The sequence below is a fragment of the Channa argus genome, chromosome 8 (assembly GCF_033026475.1).
Source record: "Channa argus isolate prfri chromosome 8, Channa argus male v1.0, whole genome shotgun sequence".
Taxonomy (NCBI): domain Eukaryota; kingdom Metazoa; phylum Chordata; class Actinopteri; order Anabantiformes; family Channidae; genus Channa; species Channa argus.
In genome coordinates, this window is record NC_090204.1 from 11,326,807 (window position 1) to 11,339,208 (window position 12,402).

General features: G+C 38.0%; 1 protein-coding gene across 1 annotated transcript in view; it reads left to right on the forward strand.

Annotated features, from left to right (window-relative positions):
- The window catches only part of xpr1a (xenotropic and polytropic retrovirus receptor 1a), a 68,737-nt gene that overhangs the window by 2,904 nt on the left and 53,431 nt on the right, over positions 1-12,402 (forward strand). Inside the window, exon 3 of the mRNA XM_067513408.1 lies at positions 4,931-4,982. Coding sequence (XP_067369509.1) covers positions 4,931-4,982 — 52 coding nt within the window. The remainder of the gene's footprint in view (positions 1-4,930; positions 4,983-12,402) is intronic.

The window sequence follows — 12,402 nt, forward strand, 5'->3', positions numbered from 1 at the left end:
AACATGCCTTGAATAATGTAATTAAGACATTCAGATTTTTCCAGTCTGAAATCAATGATATGCTGTCATCACCGTGTGATTAAAAAATCCTCAGGAAAGAGAATTTAAGTGGGAAAGCAAAAGAGATGTCAGAAATGTAGTGAGCACAGTCAGTAAAGGACAAATGACCAGTTTAACCTTATTTAATTTGAATATTAATTGATTAGATTATTACCAAACAAGCACAGCCTTTCTGGGGTCTCTGTATAAACGCACTGCTGCAGTGAGCCCAGGGACAGATGCATGGCCATACCAGCCATTTTACACCTCCAGTTTTTGCCTCAGCACTCACTGACCTGAGATGGATGGTGATAGATTTTTTTTCTGTCTTTTTCATTACATGTACATTTACATGTAATCATTCACCAGTCGCTTTTATCCAAAGCGACTTAAAAGTATTGTTTTTATGTAACAGTTTTTTAGATAGAATGATTCTAAATTTCATATTTTACTTTATAATATGACATTTATATATATATATATATATATATATATATATATATATAAAATTTTGTTTTTACTGGGATAGCTATATTGAATTCACTAGATCTATTAAGTTTTTGTTTTGTCAAGAAATAATGTCAATTTATATGTGAACTTAAAGAAAAAATAAATACATTATAAACATAACTATGATCAGTTGTTGATACTTAAATATGATCTTCAGCAGTTTATGCAAAGCTGCGTCTGCTGTTTTACCCTTCTAGGCATTCCCTAACACTGCGTACATTGTCATATATGTCATAGAACATGAGCAGATTGTAGATCTTGCAGCAATGGTGGGTTTGTGTGGGTTGTGCTATTGTAGGTGCCTTCAGTCTTTGTCTGACCTCTGTAAATACCATCTCCACCTGAGTGCAAGGGGCAGAAGAGTTCAAGGAGAGACCCCACACCTATAGATGATGGACATATTATGTACTCCGGAACATGTTAAGACACAAGGGCAAACATAAAGTGGAGTTTGATCAGTAAGGTCATTTGACTTCAGTGAATTGGGTCACCGAGATAAAATAGACTTTAAAAAATTAATTTACTGTCATAAAAACGCAATGTCTCGATGTACTGCAATGGTGTAACGGAAACCCCTCATATTTAATCTGCTTTAGGTGTTATAGTGACCACTGCAGTCAACACAACTGCTGTATTGTATGTAAGTTTTGTGTCTCTTAAATGCAGTTCTTTCACTGCACCCAACATTTTTGTGGTGTATGTAGTAAAATATGACATGCCCGTGGTGTAATCTATATGCATAAAGCAATATTCTTTCTTTCTGTGGTACTTGGATTAATTAACCTGCTTCCCAGTTTTCCATCTCCTCGTTTTTTAGAGCACATCATTGTGTGTATAAACTGTACAGATTGGTCAGCCAGTTTCTATGCAGATGAGGTATGCAGCAAAGTGCTGTTCCAGCACATGTGGGCTTTAGTTAGTAGGCACTTCACTTCATTTCAACATGGAGGCATTGACAAGGGGATTGAGCGATTGAGTAATTAGGCGTGTGCTTTATCCTGTTGGATTGTAGTTATAAACCTATATGCTAAATAGCAGTTTGGTATGGAGGTGTGCATGTCCAGCTGACATAGACCAAAGACCAGGAAATGTATGCTAATGGATGGGGACAGGATGTATAGAATCCGAAGCAATAAAAATAAATAAAACCCATTTCTTCCTGCTTAATCTGTCTATTACATCATATAAAACTATGTGTGGCAACAGTTGAATTTAGATGCGTATTGAATTACTCTGTATTTTTGAGGTTTAAAGAGAGAGATGGCAGGAATACAGGTGTGTGTGGGGGCGAGAGAACAGGGCATTTACCTGTGCATTTACCTCTGTAGTCTAATCACTCATGTAATCTTTCAGGAGGAGGAGGAGAAAAGTAGATGAGGAAACTCGCATATACACTTCAAAGCAGCAAAGTGATATTGTAGTATGTAGAGGAAGAACGGGTGCCTGTGTGATTTCAGTGAGTGATTTTTGCTTGTTCAAAGGTGAAACTTCTCTAATTAATTTGAGTGATGTATTGTAAATGTCTACACCAGCATTGTGAGCTTTGTATTTTGATAGAGATAAATGGCACACAAAACATCAATGTTCTGTATGAGATTAAATTGCAATTTATCAGCATGTTGTACAAGTAGAACATTATGTCTACAACAGGCATGGCATGGCAGCTGCTGAGAACCCTTTCTATACTTCCCTCCTTCCATCCATCCTCACCTCATCGTTCCTCCCCCACTGGGAAGACATCTGGTCCCCAACCAGACCTGCCCTTTGCTCCCCTCCTCCCCTCTCTTTAGCCTCTCCTTATATCCTCTCTCTTCTTTTTTTTACATGCAGGGATCCACTTACATACAGAGAGATTCGAGTGATCCACCATTAGCTTTCTATTTAAGGAAGACATCTCTTTAGATAAACAATGTAAACTGTGCAGCCTTTTCAAGCACGTTTACAACAATCTCAGTGGTCTAAGAGGAAGGATTTAAGTATTTATTTTTTTTGGTTAGTGTCCACTCAATATATCACAGCTATTAAAGGATTGAATTCCACCGACAACATTCAATCAACTGAACACTTTGCAGTGTAATCCTCTGTTGAACATAGTGACACAAATCTGGTACTCATGTTACGCATGTGAGTATGTGTCATCATCACATTAATGCAGGGTCATTTAAACTGATGGACCCATTAGACCTAGGTTAGGTGTCTACAGGTTTCACCACTGATTACTGACAAGCCTGCAGGTTTACCCCAATTCCCAAAAGACCACCTCTTTCCAATCACTGCCATTACCATGGCAATGCTTCCATCTTAATGAATGCCTTTGTGCCTGATAAGAATGCCTATTTCCTACCTATGTGTTGGGGTTGGGGGTGGGGTGCTTTTTTGCTCACCAGAGATTAGCCAGGGCTGATCCCTGCTACAATGCACTGTATAAACAGTTGGTCTCCTGTGATCTTTATCAGACAAGCTAGAGACAATGCTACATGCACGATAAATGTTTATCTCATGAATTAGATTCAATTGTCTGAGGTCATTGCATATGTAATTCACAAAGGAACTTAAAGATCAACAGGCTGCTACTAATGCACAGCAGTTTTTGAGTAGTATCTACCCACACACAGAATTACTCATATTCCTCTCTCACTGTTCTATAGAAAGCCAAGTAGAGAACAGTTTAAAATATGCAGATAATAGGGCAAAAACCAAAAACCTCTGGTTTGTCCAATTTAGATGAAATAATTATTTCCTAATATTAGCATGTTGAGAAATCTGAAAAATGCCATTTAATTTTGGCCCCACTGACTCAATTATTTTGTACTTTATGTTTAAATAAGCATTTTCCTATTTTGCTGGACAGCTGAGTTACAAAGACATCTTTATTGAGAAATGGGAATCAACTCTGGTCTTTTCTTTGATGTGTCCATATAAGCCGGCGTGCAATTAGCTGTCAGTTTCCATTATCTCCAAAATCAATCTTATTGCAGTGACAAAGCGTCATTTAACCACTGCCTCTTTCACTTGCTCTTTCTGTCTCTGTTGCACACATCAGTTTGTCTCACAGCATCTATTCCTTCCCCAATCTACTGTTTCATTAAAGGATGGGTAAAAGCTTTTTTATTTATTAAGCTCTACACCTTTAAAAAGACGTATTTCATTGTTAACTTAAGCACTTCCTGCTCCTTTTAGCAGTCCAGAAGACGGCCATTATTTGTCCTTATCTTATCCTGTTTAGGGTCTTATGGGGTGGGGCCTATCCCAGCTGTCGTTGTGCAAGAGGCAGGGTACACTCTAGACAGGTCGCCAGTTAATCTCAGGGTCAACACCAAGAGACATACACAGAGACGACTATTCATGCTCACATTCAATGCTATTAGAAATTTAGAGTCACTAACTAATATAACACTGATGTCTGATGCCCCCCCCCCGTGTCATCATATATCTTTCAGAAGTTTATAGCTACTTTGTGTGGTCCCTCATAGTGTAATTGTTTTTCTTGGGTGAACCAGTGTGTGTTAGTGCTCTAATTTTCTTTATTGAAAGTGAAACAAGCAAGAAAATATGATGTCTTGACCTTAAACATTGTAATAAACATAAAATAAAGTAATAAATATTACAAGCATTTGAATAGCAGGTTAGTGTAGAGATGAGATATCAAGATAAGAACTACAAACCTAATTCCATATTAACTACAGTTATCAATTTAACTACATGATCTATTCACTGCCCCTAAAATTTCTTGCTGCATACTGTATTTTTTACTCTAAAACACTTCTTGTTCCTTACAAGGTGTAGTACTTATTACATTCTTAGTTGTTCACAACAATCATGCTGTCTGCAACCAAACGATTGTGAGCCGTATTTTGCTATTTCTTTGAACTGTTGTTTTTCATTAATCTTTGTGCCTAGGCATTTCAGTGTAACTACTACCATTTCAACATGAGGAATGAAATAAATGCTAAAGTTTGTTCATTATGTTAGCAGCTTTGGTAGTTGTCTTATATGGAGAACAAGATTTTAGTTTATTGGCTATGAATGGTTTAAATACTACTTTCAAAGCGGGTGTCGCTAATAATTGTGTATTGACTTAAAGTCAATTAGTTTCTACTCATCTATTGTACATAATGTACTTTAAATACACTATATACTCTAATGTTTGAGTCTGATGGACCTGCCTAAGCTTGTTATGACACATTAACTTTGTAGATGCAAATGCATCTATAGTTTGTATGTGATTTATTTGCTGACTTGACATAAATTTAAAGCCATGCAAAATTAATGATAATACACACAAAAAGACTTTAAGGACCATTACTGCTTCAGATAATGTTTGCAGACTGTTCATTAACAAAATATATGACCTGTATCTTTTTCCTTATTCCCTCATCAGGCATTTAAGGAGATGCTGTATGCTGCCCAGGACCAAGCTCCATCCACTGAAGGTAAGGATACTTCTTGAATATGTGGATAAACAAACCCAGAAACACACACATTTATGTATGTACCCACTGCCCTTGGCCTGTTTGGGCATCCCCACAATAACAGCCTTTCATTTTCTAAAAATAGACCGCCATTCCAAACATGCTGCCACTCACTCCACAGACTCTGATTCAACTAGAAAAATACAAAATCCTTACCTTCTAAGTATAGCAGATATCCCTCTTCAATTAATTAACAGCTTATGGAAGGTGGAAAGTGCGGAGAAGTAAAGTTAAAAGTTTACTTGAATGAAAAAGCGACACTCCTCAGGTTCATTGTATACTTAATGTTGCTAAAAAAATATTTGCCTTATTGTAACTGTCCAAATGCAGTAAATGCTATGTGCTTTGAAACAATGTTGTAAAAATTAAACCGCATTGTCCCGATTATCTACGTAACAATTCCATCTTAAATGCAATGGAGTGCACTGCCAAGAGGAGCTACTCAACACAGCCAAGTTAAGGAAGGCCACTGACTATAATTAATCTTTAGAATTAGACTGCAATTGATGTGTCATGAGGGAAAGAATTTAAAACTATTTTTTATTTTAAATACCTGTTTTTGTAAACAACTTTCTTTAGTTGCGGGATTGAGCTGTGCTTTATGATGTGCTGAATTGCAGCTCTTTCGATGTAACTATGAAAGTATGCACAGAGTCTGTGGTGCAATAGCAAACCATGGGTTGTCCTTTAAATATGGCTGCAACTACTGATCTCCGCTGTTTGTGCTCATGCCCAAAATGTGGTAGAATTAGGAAGAGATGAGTTCAACATGCCCCTCACAGAGCTGCAAATCTACTGAGTTCAGTTTTGAGGGCTTGATAGGAATGGGAGATATTCTATTCATGACTGACTTAGATGTGACACACAATAACTCTGTGTGTGTGTGTTTGTTTGTCTGTTTGATATATATCGTTTAAGTGTGAACCATTGGCTTTTGCACATGAGACTGGCATGCTTGTTTGTTTTTACTGCTATTTCTCATTCCTAAATGGAACATTGAACGCAATGCCCTTTGTTCTGTGATTACATAGGAACACTGTCTGCAAAGGCTGTTAGTCCTACTAGGTTAGCTCAACATGGATAATAAATCATTTCCTGTCTCAGATCTGAGCTGTGCTCATGGGTCACTGCTTTGCCTCTATCAGCTTGTGGTAAGACAGGTGGGCATGTCTTATGAATAGAGACATGATCAATCAATCAGTAGAATATTGCACAAATCATTAATCTTGTGTCGTGTCATTTTAACATTGTACAGTCAATCCAATTGATTTGTGTACTTTTCACACTTTTTTTACACAGTACAGAATGTTTCCAAAACACTAAAGCAAGTAAAGAAAAGAGTATCAGCCATTGCATTTGTTGTGTTGCAAAGAAGAAATCTTTTAATGCATCAGGCAGCTGTTTGAGGGAGGACATAAAAAAAGCTGCAGAAGCAAAAAGCAGCATTTTTGAGGCCAGTGAAGTACTCTCTCTCTCTGGTTGTGATTTGTTGACTTTTCACAAAAGGAACAAGGTTAGCCAGTAATACAAATTCAAGATTACGGCAGCATTGTTTATACAAATCCAGTGAGCAAATCGTATTCATGGAGCACCGATGTGTTGTTTTTTAACCTTAGAGGATCAAGCTACCCATGCACATGAGACACACCCTTGCACACCTCTCTCAAATTAGTGAACCAAACAATAAATGCCAAGTAAGGGAGACTGCAATAACAATTTGGTGATGCCAGTAAATGACAAGCTTGATGCAATTATTGCAGAACAATATTAAGTCTTGTTTACTTATGGTAAATGGTAAATAGTCTGCACTTATATAGCGCTTTTCTACCTATTGGCACTCAAAGCGCTCTACATTGCTTCTCATTCAGCCATTTACACTCACAATCACACACACACTCACACAACAATGGGGGTTCAGTGTCTTGCTCAAGGACACTTTGACATGTGACCGGAGGAGCGGGGGATTGAACCACCAACTGCGGGATTGGTGGACGACTGCTCTCTCTTCCTACGCCACAGTCTTATCTGTTCCAGTAGTTTTGCTCACTTAAAATTTGGGTGATCTGATACAGTAGGTGTTATGTTCTGTGTTGTTTTACACATCTAAATGTAAATACCTAGAAATAAATCCTGAACTTTTCAACTTTTAAGTCATATACATCGTTTCAGCTTAAACCCACTTGTCAAAGTTTTCTTGTGGATAGACCAAATCACTTTGGATTAAAGCATCTATTAAATGACAAGTAATTATAGTAATTGTAAATCTCTTGAGTAAAAAAACCCACTAATGAATCTGCTTATAGTTACAGCATTTTTGGAACGAGATATTTCAATTCAATTCAATTCAACTTTATTTATATAGCGCCAATTCACAACAAAGTCATCTCAGGGCACTTTACAGAATAAAGTCAAGATTATAAAGATATATAAAGAGAACCCAACAATTCCCCCTGGAGCAAGCCATAGGCAACAGTGGAGAGGAAAAACTCCCTTTAACGGAAGAAACCTCCAGCAGAACCAGGCTCAGGGTGGACGGCCATCTGCCTCGACCGGTTGGGGTGAGTGGAAAGGGGAGAGAGAAAAGAACAGAGCAACAAAAAGCAACAACAAAACATCGGGCAGATTGGTAGGACCAGTAGCTGCACGCTGGAAGACACACAGCTTCAAAGCCGGGGGACACCTGCAGAAAGGGACAGAGAGAGGGGGACAGAGGAGGACAAAGACAACTACGGGAGAGAACACAAAGAGTTAATGACATACAGTGGTGAGAATTGCGGGGTGAGAGGAGAGGAGAGATGGTCAAGAGGAGGAAAGGAGCTCAGTGCATTGGGGGGTGGGTCCCCCAGCAGTCTAAGCCTATGGCAGCATAACTATAACTAACTATATGCTTTATTAAAGAGGAAGGTTTTAAGCTTAGACTTAAAAGTAGAGAGGGTGTCTGATATACAGCATTATAAGCATTTTATTTAAAATCTTAATTATTATTATTATTTACAATTACAATTATTATTTACTATAGTCCTGCAGTATCAACTAATTAAAAGGGTGCACTCTTTCTCCCTCTGTTTCCTGACTCATTCTATACCAGAAAAAGCATGTTTTTGGTATTCAGAAGATGCCTACCTAGCCTGAGGGAGACAGTTTACTGCATTATAACTACTTGCTCACTCACTCTGCTCTGTCATTGCACAACCTGCTATACCTGATAGAGCTGTGCAGTAGAAGACTGAGCAGACAGCACTTGAAAGCCTCTGTCAGGACCTCCACATACTGTATGTATTTTTGGACAGTCAGACTGTCACTACACATGAACTGTAAAAAAAGGTGTAATGTTTATGTTTGATCTTTCCTTATGTTGCTAATTGTCTTTCATGCTGTATTATGTGTGGCTTTTTTAAAAACACACATTAGCATAAACATAAAAGTTCCCTGGGAAGAGGGAACATACCACACAAAACGCACAATTTTTAGTCAAATATATAATACAGGTAAAAACAGATGGATGGACAGTGATTAAGAGAGTATGTTTTAAACAAATGTGTACATTCTGATGACTAGGCTGTTACACATGAACTTCAATCCTTGTTAAGAACGTTTGTTCTCATTCTCTATATTCCTCATGGGTTCATGTAAATCTATAATTTACATGCCTGTCCCTGTACTGTTGATAGCCTGGATAAGATAACAGACAGTTATGGCACAATTTAATTTAGTTACCTTGCTGGTAACAAAATTCAATAGAATTCTATTCTATAGAAACAGTGGCCCCAAATACTAAAATAATAAGTGTGTGTGTTTGCGTATAAAATTCCATTAATGTGCACGTGCTGTTTTGGCCGAACATGCCTGAATTGTATTTTATAACGCATTTTTGATGCGCAGGGGCAAGGGCTCACACTCAAATTCAACACCTTATTCAATAATTCATTCACTCATTCATTTATTGTTTACCTTCAGCTACTTTGTAAAATGCCAGTCTATTACTGTGATTTTATCTGCGGGGCTAAAGCACAAGGGAGTGCGGGGAGATTGCAGGGATGACTGTTGGACAAGGATGTGCAATGCCATGAACATAGACACTAGTGCATACTGACCGAGGAGCAGATTGGGTGCCATGGCACATTATTGACAAGGGACCAGAGAATTTCTTTACCTTTGAATCACTAGGTTTCAAAAATGGATTAATCATAAAAAACCAAGCGTGATGAATAGATGTTGTTAATTGGCTAATTTCCCTGTTCAGTAAGTGTCCATCTTATTTTCACTTTGGTCTTGTGGCTTGGCTTTCAGTTGCCATATCCCTTTAGGGCTTTTCATGTTTTATGCAGCCAGATCAATAATGGTAAAAACAGCAGTGTGAAAACAGGGTGCTTGCAGCACTTTTTGTGTTGCTATGCTATTGCTCCACTATATTTTATTTAAAAAAATAAATGTGACTGTATTAACCAGATGTTTATATAACCTCTTATATATCATCAAACATCTGCAGTAATGTGTTTTATAGTATTGAAATTAAGCATGTGATTATTATTTATCACCTAATATCCTATGACTCCTATAATCTTGTGTGAATTCAGTTTTGCTTCAGTTGACACACAGAATGACTGTTTATGTAGCAGATTTATCTGTATTTTGGATTTATGTTTTGGTATCATTGCACTGTGGTACAGTTGGTTGCATCTTTGTATGTATGTTTATGTGAGCGGTCTCTGTGATATGGGGTATTTGCACGTTCAGAATTGACATTTACAGTATGCAGACTAGGTTTAAACATCTCTTGATGTGTCTGACTTGAGGCCTAGTCCTTTGTCATATTTTGTTTAATGCTCTAGAATTGCTAAGCTGCTATCAAAATAAGGAGTGACAAAAATTTATTTCTTCAAAGGGCAATATGAAACCATTACTCAAGCTACTTCTCAGTTGGTGATACATCCAAAAGAATACAGTAAAATAAAATTAGTTGAATTTAGAACCAGATTGGAAGATAATCCACAAAACTCTTTCTTTTGGCTCTTCATAGCTTTTATTACGGGCAAATAAACATAACAGTGAACCTGGCACCTTTGTCCACTTTACCACTACTCCTTTTAGTTCCACCCACTTTCTGATAAATATTTTTGTGTCTTTGTGTGAGCCATCATATCTAATCACCTTAATGAAAGCACCAACGTGAACCACAGTCAAAAATTACCTCAGCTAAGCAGCTAAACAGCTTGTTCTGATATTTTCTATTGTTGTCTGTGCCACTTGCTCACCCGCCATTTTGTCGAGAGGTTTGATGGTAGGTTGAAGGCTGCTATCCTGTGTAATATACTGCTGATTGTTATTCTGCTGGTGTGTCCAAAGAGAAAGCAGCTGTTATTACTGTTGTTGTTGTTGTTGTTGTTCTCCATCTATCCTCACCCCGTGTGAAGAAGTATTCTGATTTCTGCTGATGATTTGTTTACAGATGCCTGCAAAGTATTGATTCATCAGTTTCCCCCCATTTTTTTTTTTTATTCTAAGTGAGACTGTTTGGTTTGTCATTTCGTGAATCCTGTCTTTGTTTTATCTGTGATTAAAAATGTTACATATTTTCTTCCCCACTTATCAAATTGAATGCAAAAGTAAATACAATAAATAAATGAGAAGAAACATCCACAACTTTATGTGTGATTAGGAAGACTGTGGCGTGAGGTCAGGCAGGCACTCAGAAGGTTAAATAAGCAGTGAGAAAGAAGGGAGACAGATGGACAGGCAGACAGACAGGTAGACAACCAAGAGGGTTGGTTTTGACAGTGGTATGGCAGCCAGGGTCTCCCTACAGCTTGCATTATTGATGTTTTTTTTAAAAAAAGCTGCTGCCCCTACTCATTGGTAACAGTGATTGTTGGGGGGTTGGTGCTTTTTTTTGTACCTTTTGCCATATAAAAAAAAGCAGATAAAGATGAAGTTAAAATCTAAGACAAACTAAACTAAGTAGAGCGGTATTAACATGAAACAACTATTAATGATAGGGGAGATCCATAATATGATACCATACTAATTAGTCCACAATAGACTGCTATAGCATAATCACTTACACCAGAAAATTTCTTGAGCTTGAGCAGTTGCATCCATGATGAAGGTTTTAGTTACTCTAGTTTTCTCCTCACCCAAGCAGGTTTACTAATGAAGTTAAACTAGCCTCAGTCTTCTAAAGCACTGGAGGCTGTAGATTGTGTCTTTGATGTGGCTTCTAAGGGTATTAGAGGAGAGAGAAGCACAAGGGTCAGGGTCAATACAAAGCTAGGATCACTATTCCAAGGTCAGGGACAAATCAAATATTTGTAATGAACAATGAAAAAGGTGAAAGCTAATTGAATGAACAGTGGAGAGGAGAATGATGCCCAGCACTCTTTGCTTTTATGCTTGATGTTATGATTATGAAAGAATGAAGAATGGTAAATAGGTTGGGAAACAGTGATTAGTGGATTAACTGAGGTTGTTAATGACCATTTTACAGAAAGGGAGACGGTGAAGGCGATCCTTCAGGCGGCAGACAAACAGACTGAGTGGGAGGTCCCTGGGCTCATCTCCAATGCATGTTGCCCTGCATTAGCACTGCAGCCATCCCACAACAGAAATATAGAGAGAGAAAGAGAACCTTGATAGATGGATGAAAGTCTTCAATCATCCATCCATTATTCATCTGTGAATTAGATCTTGCCTGAATGAAGTGGACAAGAAGGGGAAGGGGGTGGGAAGTTGGAGGAAACAGGGAGTGAAGGAGAGAGGGAAAAGTATGGGTTGGTTTAGAGGAGGAGGGGTCTAGACAGCAACTGTTGTGGTGTTAGGAAATGGTGAAGAGTTCAGATGACGATGTGGCTCCAGTGGAGGTGGTATTTTTAGATTTTGGGCATTTGACAGAAGCCTGGCAGGATAGGGTTTCCACTGATGTAAAATAGGATTTGAGATGTAGAAAAAAAGGGAGCATTGAAGGAGCATAGGTAGTAGGAACAGGCAGATGGAGAGGAGAGGAAACTTGTGTTTTTCAGGGAAAGAATAGAGCTGATAGATAGGATAGATGTGGGAGGAAAAGAGCATAGTGATGGTAAGATGATTTGAGGTTTCGAGGTACAGTATCTTATAAGTTTATAACTGATAAGTTACTGAACACTTAGTCCAAAGGGCACACGAAGGGCACAAAGGGCAGATTTCCTGATGTTAATGCCTAAGGAAAATTATCTGAATGAAGATGACTGGGGCAGACTGATCTCTACATCTTGTGTAGATAATGATTTAGACCCTTTTCTGTATATATAAATCATTTAATTTGTAAGCTTAAATAAACAAAAACCACTGATCAGATGATACGACTGTCTTCTAGGTGCACAAGCAGAGAACACCTCTTCAGTTGTGC